The following is a 19,871-nucleotide window of genomic DNA, read 5'->3' as shown; positions in this document are numbered from 1 at the left end:
ACTGGGAGCATGGGATTTGGAATAGGATAGACCTGGGATTCGGATGCTACCCTTGCTGCACACTAGCTCTGTGACCTTGGAGCAAGTCACTTAATCTTTCTGATTCTCACTTTTCCTATCTATAAAATGAGAACAATAATTTCTACTTCATAGAAGACTATTGTAAGGATTCATGAGATAATATACATGAAGACTATATGTTGTCTGGCTCATAGAGGCACTTAATAAATGCCAACCATATAAAGCAGTTTTGGCTCCATTTTGGATAATAGATTGCTACATCAGGAGGTCAGTGGGCTGCTTGTGTCCTCTGCAGAGCCTGGTAACTAACACATAAGAAGCATTGAGTAAATACATGTAGGGTACCTAGTTTTATGATTATCAAAAGGGGATTAATTAATGCAGTGATGACAGGTGTCTGCAGTGGCCTTGTCTAGATCTACGTTTTGTTTTGTTTTGTTTGAGACGGAGTCTTGCTCTGTCTCCCAGGCTGGAGTGCAGTGGCGCGATCTCTGCTCACTGCAAGCTCCTCCTCCCGAGTTCACGCCATTCTCCTGCCTCAGCCTCTTGAGTAGCTGGGACTACTACAGGTGCCCGCCACCACGCCCGGCTAATTTTTTTGAATTTTTAATAGAGATGGGGTTTCACCGTGTGTTAGCCAGGATGGTCTCTATCTCCCAACCTCATGATCTGCCCGCCTCGGCCTCCCAAAGTGCTGGGATTACAGGCGTGAGCTAGCCGGGCCTAGATCTACATTTTCATTGATGTCGTGAATGAGAATGATGGATATGCTGATGAGACTTGCCAGTAGCCTGAACTTGGGATGGGTAGCTAATATACTGGATTTAGAAAGACTAACAGCTTAAATTATGCTATATCTAACACTATGCAGAAATTTTCTCTCTAAAAATACTTTCTGGACTGGGCGAGGTGGCTCACACCTGTAATCTCATCACTTTGGGAGGCCGAGGCAGGCAGATCACTTGAGGTCAGGAGTTGGAGACCAGCCTGGCCAACACGGTGAAACCCCATCTCTACTAAAAATACAAAAAAAAGGCATGGCGCAGTGGCTCACGCCTGTAATCCCAGCACTTTGGGAGGCCGAGGCCGGCGGATCACGAGGTCGGGAGATGGAGACCATCCTGGCTAACACGGTGAAACCCCGTCTCCTAAAAATACAAAAAAATTAGCCGGGCGTGGTGGCGGGTGATTGTAGTCCCAGCCACTCGGGAGGCTGAGGCAGGAGAATGATGTGAACCCAGGAGGCGGAGCTTGCAGTGAGCCGAGATTGCGCCACTGCACTCCAGCCTGGGCGACAGAGCGAGACTCTGTCTCAAAAAAAAACCAAAACCAAAACCAAAAAAAAATTAGCCGGGTGTGGTGGTGGATGCCTGTGATCCCAGCCACTCGGGAGGCTGAGGCACGAGAATCACTTGAACCCGGGAACCAGTGGAGGTTGCAGTGAGCAGAGATCACTGCACTCCAGCTGGGGTGACAGTGTGAGGCTCTGTCTCAAAACAAAAGCAAAACAAAACAAAAAAAATTCTGATTATTAATACAAATTTATTATAGAAAATTAGGAAAAAAAATTTTTAAAAACCCACTCATAATTGCCATACTCAGAGACAATGCCTGTTGCCATTTTGGTGTATGTCCTTTTAGAGAACAACTCAAAATAGGAATCACTACATATGATATATTTTTTTTAACTTATCAAAAATTAAGAATTATTATAAAGCTCTTATTTCTTCAGGCAGTCTGGAATAAGGTGCAAAACTGTACAGATTGACCAACAAAGGAGAAAAGAGAGCCCAGAAGCAGACCAATACAAAAATGGAAATTTTATTCATGACAGAGATGACACTGCAAATTGTTTAGGAAAAGATGACATTTTTAATAAGTGGCACTGGAACAGTTGGTTGTGTGGTTGTGTAAATTTAAAAATGAAATTGGAACCTCATCTCACACTGTATATAAAAAACAAAATCCATGTGGATTAAGACTATACAAGGCAAAACTATAATGTTGAGCAGAAAGAGTAAGTTTCCAGCATACGTGTGTTTTCTAAAGCAAAGAGGATGCACTTAATAAAAGGGATTATAGTATTGTTGTGAGGCCTCTAGAATGTAGAATCATGATGCCTGGGGAAAGCCTGGTTCCTTCAGTGATTCTGGGACAAATTACGTCACATCTCTGCCTCCCTGTTCGCATCTTAAAATGAGATGATAACGGTACCTGTGTTGATAAATGAGAGAATACATGTGAGTACTTAGTATACTCCTTGGCATATAGTAACTACTCAGTATGTTTATTAATATCAAGGGCATGGCATATTAGACTCTCAGGTCTGGATGGGCCCTAGAGGTCATCTGCCAAAATCCCCTCGTTTTACATGTGCGGCAACAGAGACTCAAACGAAAGTGACTTGCTTCATGTTGCACAACTAATTTTTAGTAGATTCAGATATGTCCTTGCTGCCTCTCTGCTCAGAGGCCACCTCACGAAGCACTCTTGATTTTCTTGTCTCCCTCTCCTTTGCCAGAAGGAGGCCCTGTTAGTCTAGCTTTTGTTGGTGCTCTCATAGCCTTTTTTACATACCTCTTCTGTAGCACCAATGTAGAGGTTGGATTTATGCCTTTATACTTTTGTCTCCTCTGCTAGTGTGTAACTTCCTCAAGGGCTTGGCAAATCTACTTTGTATCTTCAGAACCAAGCTTCTTGACAACTGCTGAATGTATGTGTTTTGGATGCTGGGGGAGTAAAGCTAACAAGTAGTAGAATCGCATCCAGCTGGTGGAAAGGAATAATTCCATTGTGTGTTATTCATTCATCTTACAAGTATCTGTTGAGTGCTTACTCTGCCAGACAGGGGATACAGTGCTATGTAGGACAGACTGGCCCCTTTCTTGTGGAGCTTACAATCTAATGGGAAAGACAGACATAAAACAATGAGTTCCGTGCTATGCTTATTATTTTGCCGAATGCTATGGAGGAGAATAAGGGTGCCAAGAGAGCCAAGAACAGAGCACCTTGGCTTGACTGGGTGAAGAGAGGTCAGGAAAGGCTCTTCTGAGGAAGGAGTTGGTCAGCCTCCATCTGAAGGATGAGTACGGGGTGGCCAGCCAGAGGGCAGAGTGGGGTCCTGGATGTGGGAGTAGCATGTGCAAAGGAGGAGGAAGGAGCACAGCACATTCTAGGAATTGAAGGAAGACCCAAGTGGCAGAGAGTAAAGCTGAAGCTGGTGAGGTGGCCAGAGGTCAGATTCTAGAGGGCTTTGTTGATCATATTACAGATTTTTTTTTTTTGAGCGAGGGTCTTACTCTGTCACCCAGGCTGGAGAGCAGTGGCATCATGGCGTCATCATGGCTCAATCCAGCCTTGACCTCCCGGGCTCAGGTGATCCCCCCAACTTAGCCTCCCAGGTCGCTGGGACTACAGACATGCACCACCATGCCCGGCTAATTTTTGTATTTTTTTGTAGAGACAGGGTTTCGCCATGTTGCCCAGGTTGGTCTCAAACTCCTGGCCTCAAGCAATCAGCTCACCTCAGCCTCACAAAGTGCTGGGATTACAAGCATGAGCCATGGCACCTGGCAATATTACAGATTTTTTAGTTTAGCCTAAGAGCAATGGAAAACCTAATGTGTTTAACTCTGAGTACTTGCTTTTAGAGAGATGTTGACATAGGAATAAAGGGTGACCAAGATGATAAAGGATCTAAAGTTGTGTCCTGTTTGAAATATTGAGTCCAAAGAAGAAAGAAAAGAGAGTTATGTGATATATGAAGGAATGTTATGTGTTAAGAGGAAGTAAGCTTGTTCTGTGTTGCTGTAGAAAGTATACCTCAGACTATTAGGTAGATGTTCAAGGATGCAGATCTTGCATAAACGTCAGAGACAGAGTCCTGATTCCTAGAATGGGTCATGAACAGAATGGGCTGCCTCATGGGATGCAGGAGGTGTGCAGGGATAGGCTGCCAGTCCACCTGCCCGGGACTGTCAGGAATTCCATGCATGGCAGGAGTGGCCTTTAAGAGTTTTTGTGCTCCAGGAGTCCAGGGTCTGTAAATCAGGTGAAGTCTGCACATTTCATACTGTCTTGCAAATGATTCAACAAACCTGAAACTTGATTTCATCTCTTTCTTTAATCTGAAAATTCATAAACTTGAGACTTTGTAAAAAATAAATTTGTAAGATGGAATATGTCCGTTTTTACTTTATTAATATTAGATATTTGAAGTTGTATTTAATTACTTAGGTAAAGGAATCCTTATGGAACAAAGAACTGTTGTTATTGGTAGGTTAGTCTGAAGCTGACAGTCATGGCTAAAGAAAGCCGACATGTAAAACCAAGTCATTATTTCAAGCAAAGAGGAAAATAACGTATTCTGAGAGAACCCAAAACTCCAGAATAACAAGCACTGGCTACTCAAGGGATGCTTTTATATTCATTTGTAAATCAGAAAAGAAGGCCAAAGAAAATAGAGGAATTGGATGTTCCTTCTCCTAGGGGAAGTTTGGACATCATGCATTTAACCACATTCCTATAATGGAAATAAGAAGCAACAGGCAAGAGATCCCTAGTGCTGTGTAGCCTGTAATCGGCAATCAGGCAGGGACTCGGGGACTCAGAGACTCGAAAGGCAAGGGAGGTAGGAAGTAATTGTGGTAGAGGTGATGGATGGAGCGGCATTCTCATTTGGAATGGGAACAGGGTGTAGGAATTTTCTCCAGGCCATCTGAATCTGGAGGAGCAGCTTGAGAGGAGAGAATGACAGAGATCCAGGCACTAGGGTAGAATGGTAATGAAGGTTTCCGCTTCCTGGGCACGGGCTGAGATGCGCATTTCCCCTCGCCCCTCTCTCCTGTGTGGTCTCCAGTGTGCTTTGTTGGTGGAGAGAAAAGATTCATTTTCCCCCACCCCTCTTTTCTCCTTGGGTGAATGGGTTCCTAGGAATATGGATTGACACACCCTTCACAAGGTGGATTCTTGCTTCCCTTAAAACAGACTCCATTAGTTAACATTCAACTGGAAAAATGCTGCTTCTTCATCCTTACCTTATCTTGATTGATTTAACAGTTAAGAATGGCTGGTGAGGTCTGGTAGATGAGTGAGCTGAGACTTTTTTCTTTTTTCTTTTCTTTACCTTTTGGAAGAAGCTGAGTCAAAGAGTCTGATTGCAAACCCTAAACTGTTGCTTGACATATGGGGCATAATGATCTCTGCAGGGAGAGATGCAATTCTGTGGGCAGTCAGGCTTCACTCGGAGCTCTGTCTTCATGGACTAATGCATCTCTTGTTGATCTTTCCTTCTGGGAACAACGCAGCAAGCAAAGGCTACGAAAAGAAAATACCAAGCGTCCAGTGAGGCTCCCCCAGCGAAATGGAGGAACGAAACTTCATTTCTCCCAGCCAAGAAAACTAGTGTTAAAGAAACTCAAAGGACTTTTAAGGGGAACACACAAAAAATGTTTTCTCCAAAGAAGCATTCGGTTAGCACAAGTGATAGAAACCAGGAGGAGAGACAATGCATTAAGACTTCATCACTGTTTAAAAACAACCCTGACGTTCCAGAACTCCACAGGTATGTCCAGGGGCAGATGCCCTTCAGGAAGAAAAAAGAATGTGTTCTGCCTTTTCTTTGTTAATATTGGCACTGATGCCTGGGTTTTTGTTCATCATTTGCAGACCTATGGTAAAGCAGGTGCAAGAAAAAGTGTTTACTTCAGCTGTTTTTCATGAGCTGGGCCTCCACCCACATTTAGTAAGTACCTTTCAGTGTTTTCTGGGTCGGTTTTTTTTGGTGTGTTTGTCCGTTCAGAAGGTCTGTGAAATGGCAGTGCTAGGAAGAGAAATCGGAGAGTGTTTGTTTCTGCTCTAAGTTACCTGAATGAACTCAGATTGAGATGATACTCTTCTAGGACAGTTCAAGGGTGCTTAGTTACTGTTCACTGTTTTCTGGCCCCCACCTTCCCTCATCCTCCGTTTTTTTTGTGGTTTTTTGGTGTGTGTTTTTTTAAGTACTGAAGACTTTCCTCGACTAACGTGATTTAGGGTCAGGACATCACTTGCTAAACTTCAAACAGCTCCCTATTTATTGGATAGTTGTAGTGGTGAAGCCATTTGTGGTGGCAGATGTCACAGTGACCGTAGGAGAGGGAACTGTGCTGGCATCTTGCTGTTAAAGGACGTCCACAGTTTTAGAGAGGTAAGGGAAGAAGAGTATTTTAGTGTGTGTTCTACAAACAAATGGACACTTTAAAGGAAAAAAAGTAAGTTCTCCAGACTCATGAGTAAGAAGAAAAAAAATAAATTAACTTTTAGGCAGGCTTGGTTTCCTCTGCACTTACGGTTATAGCTTACCTACCCCTTCTGTAGGGTGGGTTACCTAAACTTGTTTTCTCACCTGCAGGGCAGAACAGGGTTTCTCAGCCTTGGTGCTATGGACATTTTGGACTAGGTCAGGCTAGTTTAGGGGACTGTCCTGTGCGCTGTAGGATGTTCAGCAGCATCCCAGGCCTCTACCCACTAGATGCCAGCAGTGCCCCCCTCCCCTGGTTATAGCAAGCAAAAATTTTTCCAGACTTTGCCCTGTGTCCCCAGGGAGTTAGAGCAGGCGGCAGAATCGCCCCAAATAGAGAGCACCACCTGGGTGGAGGAACTGAATTTGATCGTAGTAGTCAATGTCCTCTCAATAGTTTCTCCTTTTTTGTGTAATTTCATTAAATATTTTGTATCAAAATATTAATTAAAGCTTTTTCATCTTTTCTTTTAGATTTCCACAATAAATACGGTCTTAAAAATGTCTAGTATGACCAGGTAAGAACTTCAGGCTCCTCTTGATTTCTTAGGCATTACGTGGGTATAACCGGATGAAACCTGTGTGTGCAAGGCAGAGCAAATTTGTGTCTTGGCGTTGGAAAACAGTGCCAGGTTATTGACCATAAAGGGTTGTCATCTCACTTAGCTACTCATTCTCTCCACCTGTTAAATGGAAAGACTGGCTTTCCATCCAGTTCTGCCCTTGGCTCTAAACCGCAAGAGACGTCTCATCCAGAAGGTGGGCTGCATGAGCGCCGCTGTTTTCTGTGCTTCCCTGAAAAGAATTTGGCCAAAATATAGAATGTGACCATGTCATTTCTTAATAGTAAGAATTAGGGTCAACCAAAAAGACAAGAGTAAATGCTCAGTTGGATAGAGTGGGATACTGAAAAAATGTTTTCAATGTTTGTTACAGGGAATGACTCCTGGAAAATAAAGAAGTAAAATAGGTGCGAGGAGATGAGCTTCCTTGTTTTGAGTATTTGTGCTTCTGTTTATTTTCATAATGATTTTTTACTTTTACTAGTAAAAATTAATGGGAATATTAAAGACCAAATTAAGGGACCTCCCCACAAGTTTTTTGTTTGTTTGATCAACCAAATTTAAGTGATTTTTGTGTCTCTTTTGTTTCTTGTTTTAAAATGCATGTGTAGACACACATTTCAGCATGTCCATAACCTTTTCCTGGAGAATGGACAGCTGCTGCTTGCTCTCTTAATAGTTGGCGAGCTTCCTCCTGCTATGCTGCATGGAAACCTTTCCATTATGTTTCATTGTATTTCATATTCCTGTTAGTGAAGGCAAGAGTGTGTGATATACTTTGTGGTAACTCTGATTTGTTGTCATGCCTGTTTCTTTTTCTTTTTTTTTTTTTGAGACGGAGTTTTGCTCTTATTTCCCAGGCTGGAGTGCAGTGGTGCGATCTTGGCTCACTACCATCGCTGCCTCCCAGGTTCAAGCGATTCTCTTGCCTCAGCCTCCTGAGTAGCTGGGATTACAAGTGCGTGCCACCACTCCCAGCTAATTTTTTGTATTTTTAGTAGAGATGGGGTTTCATCATGTTGGCCAGGCCGGTCAAACTCCTGACCTCAGGTGATCCACCCACCTCAGCCTCCCAAAGTGCAGGGATTACAGGTGTGAGCCACCGCAGTCAGCTGCCTGTCTCATTTTTAAAAGAATTAGTTTAATAGAATGGCCAGTCTGTGGTTTGCCTCACCATTTTCAGGCTAAGTTCCAAAAATATAACTAGGGTTTGATCTTTATAATCATCAAGAGTTTCTTCACACCTTTATTTGAATGCTTTGATAGCTTCTAAGGAGGCAGTTGCTAGATGAATCCAAGTGTGGGCAGTTGCCTTTTATGTATCCTGCATCTCTGCCAGTAACTGGATAATATAGATAAAGTGTGTTCTTTTTTTCGGGTGGCCCAGTGTTCAGAAGCAAAGTATTCCTGTGTTGCTGGAAGGCAGAGATGCTCTTGTGAGATCCCAGACGGGCTCAGGTTAGTCTCATTTCGTCTCTGCCCTTTTTCCTCTGCTCAGGCCCATGGTCGTGCAGTAGGTTTTGCCGTGAGGTGTCTGGGTTGGTGGTGGTGGCAATTTTGTTTCATTTGGGGGAGGGAGGTCATACTTTTGATTGGAGCCCTGAATGTGTTCACATAATGAAAGGAAGGGGACAGTTGATGGTGCCACGATGAGAAATGATTAGGAAGTAGTCAGGTTCGGCTATAATTTCCTCAGAGCCTATTTCAGGGCTTTACCAAGTTCCACACTCTGTGGCCCCAGTTGCGCATTCTCACTCTAGTGGAGAATGAATGTCTTCTTCTGGTGTTAAACACAGAGTGATTTCTGGCCTGAGCCAGATCAGACACTGATCAGATGCCACTTGTGCTCAAGGACAGAACACTGTTTCTGCCATGTTCCAGGCCAGTCTGGACTTGCTGTTTTGACCCTCATGTGCCCTCAGTGGGCAGTCAGCTATCCTTTACTCCTACCAGCTCGGCCACCATTCAGAAGGCTGGATACCCAAAGTTTTTGCCATCTGTTGGTTTCTCCGCAATTAGAGATTAGCTCTAGAGTACAGACTGGCTCCCAATCACATCAGCACTGCAGAGATGTAATTGACCACTGAAGCTCATCTGAAAGGGTAGGGAGGACTTCAAAGGAGGAATTTTCTGGCTCCTACAGACAGCCATCAAGTTGAGCTTCTGTGTAATTTGGGAGTCATATCGTTATCTCTTGTTAGATGAATAAAGGAACTGAAGCTTCTACTTTTTTAGAAGTACTCATTTTACAAAGCAAAATTGGGATTTGTGGCAGACAGGGGAAGTCCCTTTTCACTTCTCTTGGATGTATAATGGGCAGTTTCCCTTTCCCCAGAATTTAGTACTACTGGAAGATAGCAGAGCCTGTTTTCTTTACATCCTTTGCTTTTCTTACATCTGTAGGGTGTGTGATTTTAGTTGCTTCTGCTTTTTTTTTGAAAGGTAAAACTCTTGCCTATTGCATCCCTGTGGTCCAGTCCCTTCAAGCAATGGAGTCAAAAATACAGGTGTGTATCAAATGTGTTTTTCTGTCATCGCTCATAGTGCATAAGCAACCATCAAACTGAAGCATAACAGAAATATTAGGACTAAAAGAATCTGTTTTCACTGAGTATTTTTCACCTCCTTTTAATTTATTTATTACATAAATGTGTTGTATCTAGAGACTGTGCCTAGAGTAGAATAAATACACTTCACAATTGTCATAGTAAGTGTAAGATGCTCCCCGTGTGTCAGGCATGATACTTTGCGTGTGTTCCCTTCTTGAATCTTTAACTGCTCTCTCCCCCACCATGTTACAGGTATTACTGTTATCCACATTTTACAAAGAAGAACGGAGGCTTAGGAAAGTTAAATAACCAACGCCATGCAACAAGTAATGGTGGAACTAGATTTGTACCTCAGTTCTGTTTGGCTGCAGAGACCAAGCTCCTTACTCTTGTGTGAAAACTTACAGTGAAGGTTAATTCCTGGCTCCTGTGCTATGTAGGGGCCATGCATCTGTGTCTTCCACAGTACCTAACATGGGACCTTTTACAGAATGGTCACTCAATAAAGGTGATCTGGTTTTGCAGCTATCCATTCATGCTCAAGTCTGTGTTGTATATAAAGCATTAAATTTTAACCTTCTAAGTTCCAATGTGGTGTTTACTTTTGACCAAGAAGGCTGAACTTCATATTTAAAACAGTGGTTTCTCATGAACAGTAAATATGAAAATAAGCACCCATTTAGCTGAAATGTTAATATGAGGACAAATTGGGCTGCCTCATTTTTAAGATTATCTAGAATTTATCTTTAGTTGTGAAACATGTTAAGTTAGTGCCTGAGTTGAGTTCCCTAGGAGGCCAGTTAACTGCTGTGATCCGTGGGCAGAGGCTTCATCTCAAACGACAGCCCAGGATCCTACAAATACAGCCCTCGTTATTCTCAGCTGAGAGGAAGTGGTGAGACCAGAAATAGAAAGTGAGGTGAGTGCAGAAAACAGACAAAAGCTAATCGATTACTGTTTTTCTCAGTTTGGATATGCAGAATTAGCAGTATATCTAGCCTACCTGATATTTGAGTGACAATAATAGTGTTGCATTACAGTCTATAAACTAAAACAAAATATCCATGAGTTCAAACTGATACAAATAAATTATTCAATAAATAAATGAGGGAGAAGGTAGAATTCTTCTTTATGTGGAACTCTAATAAATAAATATAGAAATGATAGAAATAGAAAGTCACCATTTGGCAAATGCCACAGTAATATTGTTTCAGGCATGAGTTATCATAGATGCTAAAATGAGTGGATGAAAGTGTTGATAATACATATGGAGAAGCTGAGAGAAGGGTGTGTGGAAATTCCTTGTATTTTTTTATGCAAAATTTTGTAAGTCTGAAATTATAAGCCTGAATTCATTCAAAATGAATAGGTTCAGAATTTTTTAAAATCAGTTAAACCCTACAAAATCATCCAGAGATGGAACCAAGTATAGCCATTAAAAAAAGATACTTTTTCAGTTACTATTCGTGAAATTGAGCAAATATTCTTGCTTTGTTACTTGAAAAAGGGCAGGTTACAAAATGATGTGTATAATGTGACCCCAGTTTCATAAGTAATAGTTGTGTATATATGCATAAAAAGGCTAGAATAATTCTTAGCAAACTGTTAACATTGGTTTTCTCTGAGTGAGGAATTTTACTTCCTAAAGGTAACTGATTTTTTTTCCCCTATTAAGTGCTTTACAGTGAGAGAATTTGTGTAAAGTGCTTAGCATTGTCCCTGGCACATAGAGAAAAATAAATGTGAATTACTACAATCATGTAGTAAAGTCTCATCCACTTACGTACTCCAGGAGAACATCTTGCCAGTGGGGAGGTTTTTCTTTATACCAGTTGAAGAGTTTGGACTATTTGAGCTTGGATGGCTTATACAGTTCTAGCCTAACTCTCATTTCATAGATCCATGACTGGAGGATGAGAGAGATTTGATGACATACACATCAGGGGAATGGTGTGGTGGGCAGCTGTGCTCAATCCTGGGTCTGAGGGTAACTTGAGGCAAATTGTTCATCCTCTGTGCCTCAGTGCCTTTGCTGTGGCACAGGGATAGTAGCAGTCAGTGCCTGTCTCCAAGTTCTGGGATCAGGGTTGAGCTAATGCATGTGCAGTGTTGAGACCCGACGGGCAGTGCATGGTGACATCATGCTTTAGCCATCGTCAGCAACGTGGTCATGTGGCTAGTTGGAGGGGCAGTGATTTGATTGGTTATATGTCATATTTTACTTGCTGCAATATTTTAAAAAATCATGAACAGGTCAGTCATTGTATTAAAGACTGGAATATTCTGTAGAAACACAGTTTTCCAAGCCTCAATTTAATTCACTTATTTCAAGTAATACTCAATATAGTCCCTTGGAGTTCATTGTAAAATGATTTGACCTGTAAAAAACTTATCTGGAGGGCACAGCAAATTTAAGGCACCCAACAGATCCTTAAATTACTTTGGTGATGGCATGAGAATGGACTGCTTTTCTGTGTTCACACTCTTCAGTTATTTTGGCTCTGATTTTTTTTTTTTAATATCATATCCATCCTCCCTCACTTACTTGTGCCCTGTAAGGAATTGATTTTTCTTTCTTCTTCTCTGTGTAGTAACACCTTTTGAAATGTCAGAATCTCCTAACGTCACACGGTGGCACGTTGCTACTGTTGTACTAGCATATTTACTATTCCTAGCTTGCGTTCAGTGTAGTATCACAAAGTCGATGTTGAGTACAGACAACTGTGGTTTGAATTCCAAATCCTTTTCTTCTTTTGGGTAAACGTTTCTTATGTAAAACACGAAAACCATACTTGTAATTGAATTTGCTGTTAACTCTCTGCTTAGCTTTGGCACTAATGTTGTTTTGTTCATTCATTCAGTGTCTTTGAGCACTTTGGATGTGCAAGGCACCATTGGCTTAGGGGCCTTTTTCGGATTACTTTGGTTTCTTCTATTTTTTTTATTAATACTTTTTAGATATAATGTACCATGTATGTCTTAAAAATTTCGAAGAGTACTAAAAATGTATATAGTGAAAAGTAAAGTCATCTATTCCCACTTTCCCCTAGTGCACAGTTTGCTTCTCAAGATGCCATGGTGGTTATTACCAGCCTCTTGTATATCCTCCTGGGGAAATTCTCTGCATATCAAGCAAATATGAGGATGTGTAATTCTTCTTACCAATTTTGTGAAGCTTTTTGTTTTTCTGTTTTGCTTGGTTTGATACACGAGTGGTTGCTTTGTTATGCAGGATGTTCTGTGCCTTGCTTTGGTTCCTTTGATGTGTTTTGGGCTCCTTAATTAGCACCATATTGGGCTACCTTGTTCTTTTTGATGACTGCCTAGCATTTCGTTGTATGTATGTATGTACCATGAATTACTGACTCATTCTCTTATTGGTTGGTGGAATTTATATTATGTTCAGTATTTTGCTACAAACAAGGCCACTTAAATACAGTCTATAAAATAGTCTACAACCTCTTTACACACACATATGGTCTATAGGAGAAATTTCTGTAAGTGGAATTTGCATTTTTATTTTAGTAGATAATGCCAACATTAAACTTGAAAGGAAATATGCCAGTGTGCACTCCAGCAGCGGTGTAGAAGGTCCAGTTTTCCCATGCCCTCCAATGCTCTCAGCTGCTTTATGTTTCTTCTTCTTTTTTTTTTTTTTTTTTTTTTGAGACAAAGTCTCGCTCTGTTGCCCAGGCTAGAGTGGAGTGGCGCAATCTCGGCTCACTGAAACCCCCACCTCCCGGGTTCAAGCAGTTCTCTTGCCTCAGGCTCCCAAACTGCTGGGATTACAGGTGCCCACCACCACGCCCGCCTAATTTTTGTAGTTTTAGTAGAGATGGGGTTTCACCATGTTGGCCAGGCTAGACTTGAACTTCTGACTTCAAGTGATCCGCCCGCCTTGGCCTCCCATAGTGCTGGGATTACAGGCATGAGCCACCACATCCGGCCCTTTATTCATTTTTCTATTTGAATTTTGTTTTGTTTTGTTTTGTTTGGGATGAAGTCTCGCTCTGTTGCCCAGGCTGGAGTGCAATGGCACGATCTCGGCTCGCTGCAACCTCCGCCTCCTGGGTTCGAGATTCTCCTGTCTCAGCCGCCTGAGTAGCTGGGATTACAGGCATGCACCACCACACCTGGCTAATTTTTTTTGTATTTCTGTAGACATGGGGTTTCACCATGTTGGCCAGGCTGGTCTCTAACTCTTGACCTCAAGTAATCCACCCACCTCAGCCTCCCAAGGTGCTGAGATTACAGGCGTGAGCGACCATGCCCGGCCAAGTTGGTCTTTTTTTAAAGATTGAATTACAGGGCTTTTAAAAATATATAAATTAAGGAAATTAGCTCTTTCTCTCAGGTGTGGCATATTTTCCCCCCAGGTTATCATTTGACTCTTGGTTTTGTTTAGGTATTATTTTTCTGTTCTGAAATTTAAAATTCTTAGGTAATAAAACGTATCTGTGTTTTATTTTAAGGTTTCTGAGTTTTACGTCATCTATTAAAAGGACAATTCCAGCTTTGTTTTCCTAACTTTATTTTTTTCTCACAGGACTTTTGAATTAAACCATCTTTTTCTTGCTGATATAAAATGGCCCTTATATTATTTTCTAAATTTCGTTATCTATTTGATTCTATTCTCAACTTTATTTGCTATTATGATCTCTATTTGTGTGCCAGTATCATTATTTGTAATTGCTGTAGCTTTAAATTATTTTAACATCTGATATGTTTTTCATAAATGTCTTGGTTATTTTTGTACATTTATTTTTCCATATGAACTTTCAAATCAGTTTGTTTGGTTATATATGTTATTTTATATATACACATATTTGTGGCATTTTTGTTAGAATCACGTTACATTTATGGAGTGATTTAGAGAGAATTAGCTTATATGTACTATTACATCTTCTTATCTGGAAATAGGGTGTATCTTTCCGTTTATTCAAAATTTACTTTATGCCCCTCAGAGGTGTTTTTAAATTTTCTTCATATAGATTTTGTATATTTTTTGCTAAGCTTATATTCCTTTTATCTTTTTTGTGGCTATTAACTTTTTATATTGGAAGGCTATTGAATTTTTTTTTTTTTTTTTTTTTTGAGACTGAGTTTTGCACTTGTTGCCCAGGCTGGAGTGCAATGGTGCGATCTCGGTCCACTGCAACCTCCACCTCCCGGGTTCAAGTGATTCTCCTGCCTCAGCCTCCCGAAGAGCTGGGATTACAGGCGCCCGCCACCATACCCAGCTAATTTTTGTATTTTTAGTAGAGATGGGGTTTTACCCTGTTGGCCAGTCTGATCTCAAACTCCTGACCTCAAGTGATCCGCCTGCCTTGGCCTCCCAAAGTGCTGGGATTATAGGCGTGAGCCACCTCACCCGGCTGGGTATTGATTTTTATATGTTAATTTTGCATTCAGCTGCTTGACAAAATTATCTTGTTTGTAGTAGATTTTACATTAGTTCTCTTATGGTTTTTTTTTGTAAGAGAAAATAACATCTGCTAACAATAATTTTGTTTCCTATTTTCTAATTTTATACATCATGTTTTTTGTCTGATTGTATGGGCCAGGACTTCTAGAACAGTATTCTAGAATAATGGGGTTAGTGGGTGCGTTAGTCCATTTTTACGCTGCTGATAAAAACATACCCGAGACTGGGAAGAAAAGGAGGTTTAATTTGACTTACAGTTCCACATGGCTGGGGGAGGTCTCATAATCATGGCAGAGGACGAAAGGCATTTCTTACATGGCAGCAGCAAGAGAGAATGAGGAAGACGCAAAAGCAGAAACCCCTGATAAACCCATCAGATCTCCTGAGACTTATTTATTATCACGAGAATAACCGGCCCCCATGATTCAATTACCACCTCCCTCCTGCCCCCTGCCCTTTCCTACAACATGTGGGAATTCTGGGAGATCCAATGCAAGTAGAAATTTGGGTGGGGGCACAGCCAAACCACATCAGTGGGCAACCTTATTTTGCCCCTTTCTTCATTAAGAGTGCTTCTGATGTTCTACAACCGGCCACCCCTGTGTCCTGTCCGTTTGGAGTCTGCCTTTGTTTATCCTGCTCATGGCATTTTTTTTTCTGTGTGTCAACAGCGCAGTGATGGCCCCTATGCCCTGGTGCTCGTGCCAACGAGAGAGGTAAGCAGGCTCCCTTTTGGGGCAAGTTTGAAGCACATGCTTCACTAATGTCCCGTTGAATTTGAAAGTGGTTTTGCCATGTTTCTCCCTCCTGCACAAGCCACTGCACACCAGCTCCAGTTGCCTGGAAACTGTCCTTCTGGTTCTTGTCAAGGAGAAATATTCAAGTAGTCTCTGAGAATCATAAGTATGGAAAAGTATTTTCCTGTTGTCTAGAAACTAATGATACTATTAAATGTCTGTTTAATTGGGTTTTGAATTAAGTTGCTAAAAAAAAAAACTACAGAAATGCAATTTTTTAGCAACTTAATTCAAAACCAAAAGCAGTTGGCTCTGAAAATGAACCTTTATTTTTTTTAAGAAGCTACTGCTACCAAAAATGTTACTCGTTCCTAAAAGTTAAACTTTTCAATATTTTTTTCTTTCTTGGTAGAAATCTCTTCTATCTGATCTATTTTATTTGCCTACAGAGGCAACTTCAGATTAGGGTATCTGGTTTCTATATCAAATGCTAATCACTTCCTTACAGAGAATTGATCACAGAGATGATTTGAAGTCAGCTTTTTATATAGCCTGCAGTCCCCTATCTCGGCTCAGTCCAATGAAGGAGCAGGCACAGAAGCTATTAAAATTTTTACAGCTGCAAAGTTGCTACTTCTCTAGGATGCTTCATGAATACTAAATATGTGGAAACTGTATATACGTCCTTTAAGAACGGGATTCTGTATGAGGCATTTTTGAAGGTTGTTAATGGTTGTAGCCTACTTTAATTTTCACTTGCTTTATTCTCCAGTGGAGCTGTTGGTTTGCTTTTGTTTTATTGATATAAGCTTGAGGAGCAACCATCTCCCAGGCTTCAGATACCCTGGCACAGTTGTAGGATACAGTCATCGCACCTTGAGAGTGAAGTTCCCAGAGGCTACCCTGTTGCATCGCTATTCTGGTTTACTCTGCATACATAGTATATTCTTTCTCTTTCTAAGGAGAGTCAAATTCAGGTTACTTTGTTTCATTCCCTTACATTTTTATGCACCACAGACTTGAACTTCTCTGTGTGGCACTCTGGGAATTTGAGCCAGCAGAGGGAGCACAAAACACTATTTTTGTGTATGTCCAAGAAATAGACGTGGTGTCTTTACCCTCTTTGCCCAAACTGACAAGTTGCAGAACCAGTCTAAGAACAAGGTATATTAGATTCTGTGTATAGGATTTTTTTCTTCTTAAATCTTAACTTGAGGTCCAAGTTTGTATCCTAATCACATTAAATTGTCTTAAAAAAAAAAAAAGGGGATCCTGTTCATCATCTATAACTTTTAAAATTTTTACAGCTGGCTCTACAAAGCTTTGACACTGTCCAGAAACTGCTTAAGGTAAGGCAAACCATGAGTTCCATTTTATCTTGCTTGCTGACTTTGAGGAAGGATTTAATATACTACAGTCTATTCTTTATTTTCAAAGAGATAAGAATTATTTCCTTTTGCCTGGATATCTCTGCTCTCTCTAGATAGTTTATAGGTTTTTACTGATCTAAACCTACCAATTTCTAGCTTAGCTGAATTATCAGTGACTCCTGGTGCATAAAGTCCTACAATTTGTTCATCATAGTCACTAGCAAGCCACACACAGAAATTCACAGGTACAGCCTGACGGTGATCCAGTAGAAAGCAACTTAGCTGCAAGTAGGGTTTGTTTAAGAAAAGAGAGTGAAGGCTTCAGAATCAAAGCCAGCCGGCTCACCAAATTGGATCATGAATTGATCCATCCTTTCTTTTATTAGGGGTGGAGAGTAGGGAAAGGTGTTGCTTGGGTTTGTCTTAACCCCAAAAATGGCAATAGACTTACTGACATGTGTTTTCAATTCAGGCTCTGTGGGAAAAGAAAGGCAAGCTACTTGAATGATTTAAGAAGCTCACATTTCTCTCTCACTGTGGTAGAAGCTAGTTATATACCTGTAATTCAAGTTACTGCTGATAGTGAACGTGGGTGTAGCAATGCCTAGGAATTGTGTCTGCACAATAACACCTTATACAATGAGAAGCACCAGTTCTCTCCCATGCCTTGTTTAAGGAAAGGGAATTTGGAATCAATGTCTGATGTTAGTAAAGGGGGCTTTGCACTGACTGTGGTCTGCTCTCTTTCTGTAGCCTTTCACCTGGATTGTGCCTGGAGTGTTAATGGGAGGAGAGAAGAGAAAATCAGAAAAGGCCAGGTAGGAAGAGGTTTGTTGGTTGTTGTTTCCTTCTTGAATCTGTCCTGCCTTCCTATTCAGTAAGGCTGGTTCCTCCTAAACCTGCTGAGAGCTTTATCTCAGGCTCTGCTTCCTAGTCCCGGTGCACAGGGACAGATTGAGTCAGTGGGGAGCGGTCACCTCTAGACGGTGCTGTTTTTTAAAATATTAAACCTACAAACAGGTTTCCTTCTGATGTTGCTAGTAACAGTGCTGTCACCTTCTTAACTCCCACCTACCCCACACCCTATAGCATCCCTGCTTTAGTATACATCCACCTGCGTGCCACTCACTTCTGTGGACATTGAGAGTTTGGGGTTTTGTTGTTTGCTTTTACAAAAACAAGATCGTTCACTTACGTAGTGCTTTGTAACTTGCTTTTTACGACCGAATATGTTTATTCCTTTCTTTATTAGGATTTGTAATGGGTGTCAGTTGAAAATCGTTGCAACAAGTAAATCTCAAATTGTCTTCATTCTTTTGAAAACATTTTTATTGTATTATAGCTTAATAATCAGTACTCAATAATGATGCATGTAGTCTATAACTGAGGAGTAAATATGAAACCTGAAAGCTCAAAGCATTGGTTAGGATTCGACTCAGCTGTGAATAACAACAATAATAACAAATAACAGTGGCACAAACAATATACAAGTTTTATTTTTCTTTCACATTTAAGAAATCTGACAGAGCCAGTCCAGGGCTCCAGTGTCGGGGACCAAGCTCTTTCTGTCTTTTTGTGCCACTGTGGAAGGATTCCGTTTTTAAGATTACCTCGTAGTCTTAGATAGTTGCAGGCACTCCAACCATTGCGTCTAATTTCTTGCCAGCAGGTTCAGAGATGCTCACACCTGCTCCCTCTGAAGGTGCTTGTGTGATTGGCATGTTCCCTTTACCCTTTTATCCCATTGCCAAAGCAAGCATGACTATACTTAACTGCAAGGGAAGCTTGAAAATATATCCAGCTAGGCTGGGTGCAGTGGCTCATGCCTGTAATCCTAGCACTTTGGGAGGCCAAGGCAGGAGGATGACTTAAGACCAGGAGTTTGAGACCAGCCTAGGCAACATAGCGAGACCCCCGTCTCTACAAAGAAAAAAAAATGTGCTAAAAATTGGAAGCTTTTATTACGGTGGACTGACAGGAAAATGGTTGTTTGGGGAATGAGAAATTAGATTTATTGTATATAACACATGGGACAAAGCTGAGCCCCATTGAATGGAAGTTACATAAAGGGCTTAGCATAAGAAAAAAGTGTCCTAGCAATTGGAGCACATTGGCGTGGGATCACTTGCTCAGATACTAGATTCCCTGGCACAGAAACCTTCGAGAACAGGCTAGACTATAATCTCTTTGGAAGGTTCTAGAGAGGCTTAATGAGTCAGATAAAGAGCATTGGATTATGTAGTTATGATCCCTTTCAAAGTTAAAGTTTTATGATTTTAATGTAATTTCAGATCTTAACAATTGCATTTCACAGTACAGGGAAAGACTCAAGCACAGCTTTCTACCCAGTTTTTATGTTTTGTCATGATTTCAGGCTATGGCACGTTTGCACTGTACATGAAATGAGTCTGTCTCTTTTGCCTTTTTCCTGTGTTTTCTATTGGCGTAGCCCTGTTTGATTTACTTTCTTTTATGATATGTAATTTTAAACAGACTTCGCAAAGGAATAAATATCCTTATCTCAACTCCTGGACGCCTGGTGGATCATATAAAATCCACAAAGAACATTCATTTTAGTCGCCTGCGGTGGTTGGTGTTTGATGAAGCAGACAGGTGAGCCTCGTCCCAGGATGATGACAGGTAGAAGAGAAGGGCTGTTTCTGCTCTCCTTGTTGCAACTTCTGTAGCCCCTTAGACCACATTTGCTTTTCATATAGTTGAAAATTTCTTCTTTTTTACAATCACAGAATCTTGGATTTGGGTTTTGAAAAGGACATCACAGTGATACTTAATGCTGTAAATGCTGAATGCCAAAAACGACAGAATGTCTTGCTATCAGCGACACTCACAGAAGGTGAGTTGAAAAGAAGTGATGGGCCCTTCTTTGTTCTTAATGAAGAGGAAGGACCTAGATTTAACCTGGGTT

At 41.1% G+C, this 19,871-nt stretch overlaps 1 protein-coding gene across 6 annotated transcripts in view; it reads left to right on the top strand.

The window, feature by feature from the left end:
* Window positions 1–19,871, top strand: part of DDX31 (DEAD-box helicase 31) — a 75,635-nt gene that overhangs the window by 2,338 nt on the left and 53,426 nt on the right. For 4 of the 6 annotated variants that reach the window (XM_024252102.3, XM_054520765.2, XM_024252101.3 and 1 more), the window contains exons 2-11: window positions 5,328–5,584; window positions 5,689–5,764; window positions 6,776–6,819; window positions 8,252–8,322; window positions 9,307–9,371; window positions 15,510–15,554; window positions 16,883–16,924; window positions 17,699–17,763; window positions 19,439–19,558; window positions 19,693–19,799. In XM_024252102.3, coding sequence (XP_024107870.3) covers window positions 5,328–5,584; window positions 5,689–5,764; window positions 6,776–6,819; window positions 8,252–8,322; window positions 9,307–9,371; window positions 15,510–15,554; window positions 16,883–16,924; window positions 17,699–17,763; window positions 19,439–19,558; window positions 19,693–19,799 — 892 coding nt within the window. Of the gene's footprint in view, window positions 1–5,327; window positions 5,585–5,688; window positions 5,765–6,775; window positions 6,820–7,237; window positions 7,272–8,251; window positions 8,323–9,306; window positions 9,372–9,665; window positions 14,068–15,509; window positions 15,555–16,882; window positions 16,925–17,698; window positions 17,764–19,438; window positions 19,559–19,692; window positions 19,800–19,871 lie in introns of those variants that run through there. The other 2 variants (XM_054520763.2, XM_024252103.3) reach the window with 2 other exon arrangements.

Source organism: Pongo abelii, chromosome 13 (assembly GCF_028885655.2).
Source record: "Pongo abelii isolate AG06213 chromosome 13, NHGRI_mPonAbe1-v2.0_pri, whole genome shotgun sequence".
In the NCBI taxonomy this organism is placed as follows: domain Eukaryota; kingdom Metazoa; phylum Chordata; class Mammalia; order Primates; family Hominidae; genus Pongo; species Pongo abelii.
Note: the sequence above shows the minus strand (reverse complement) of the source record. Positions and strands in the feature narration are given on the sequence as shown.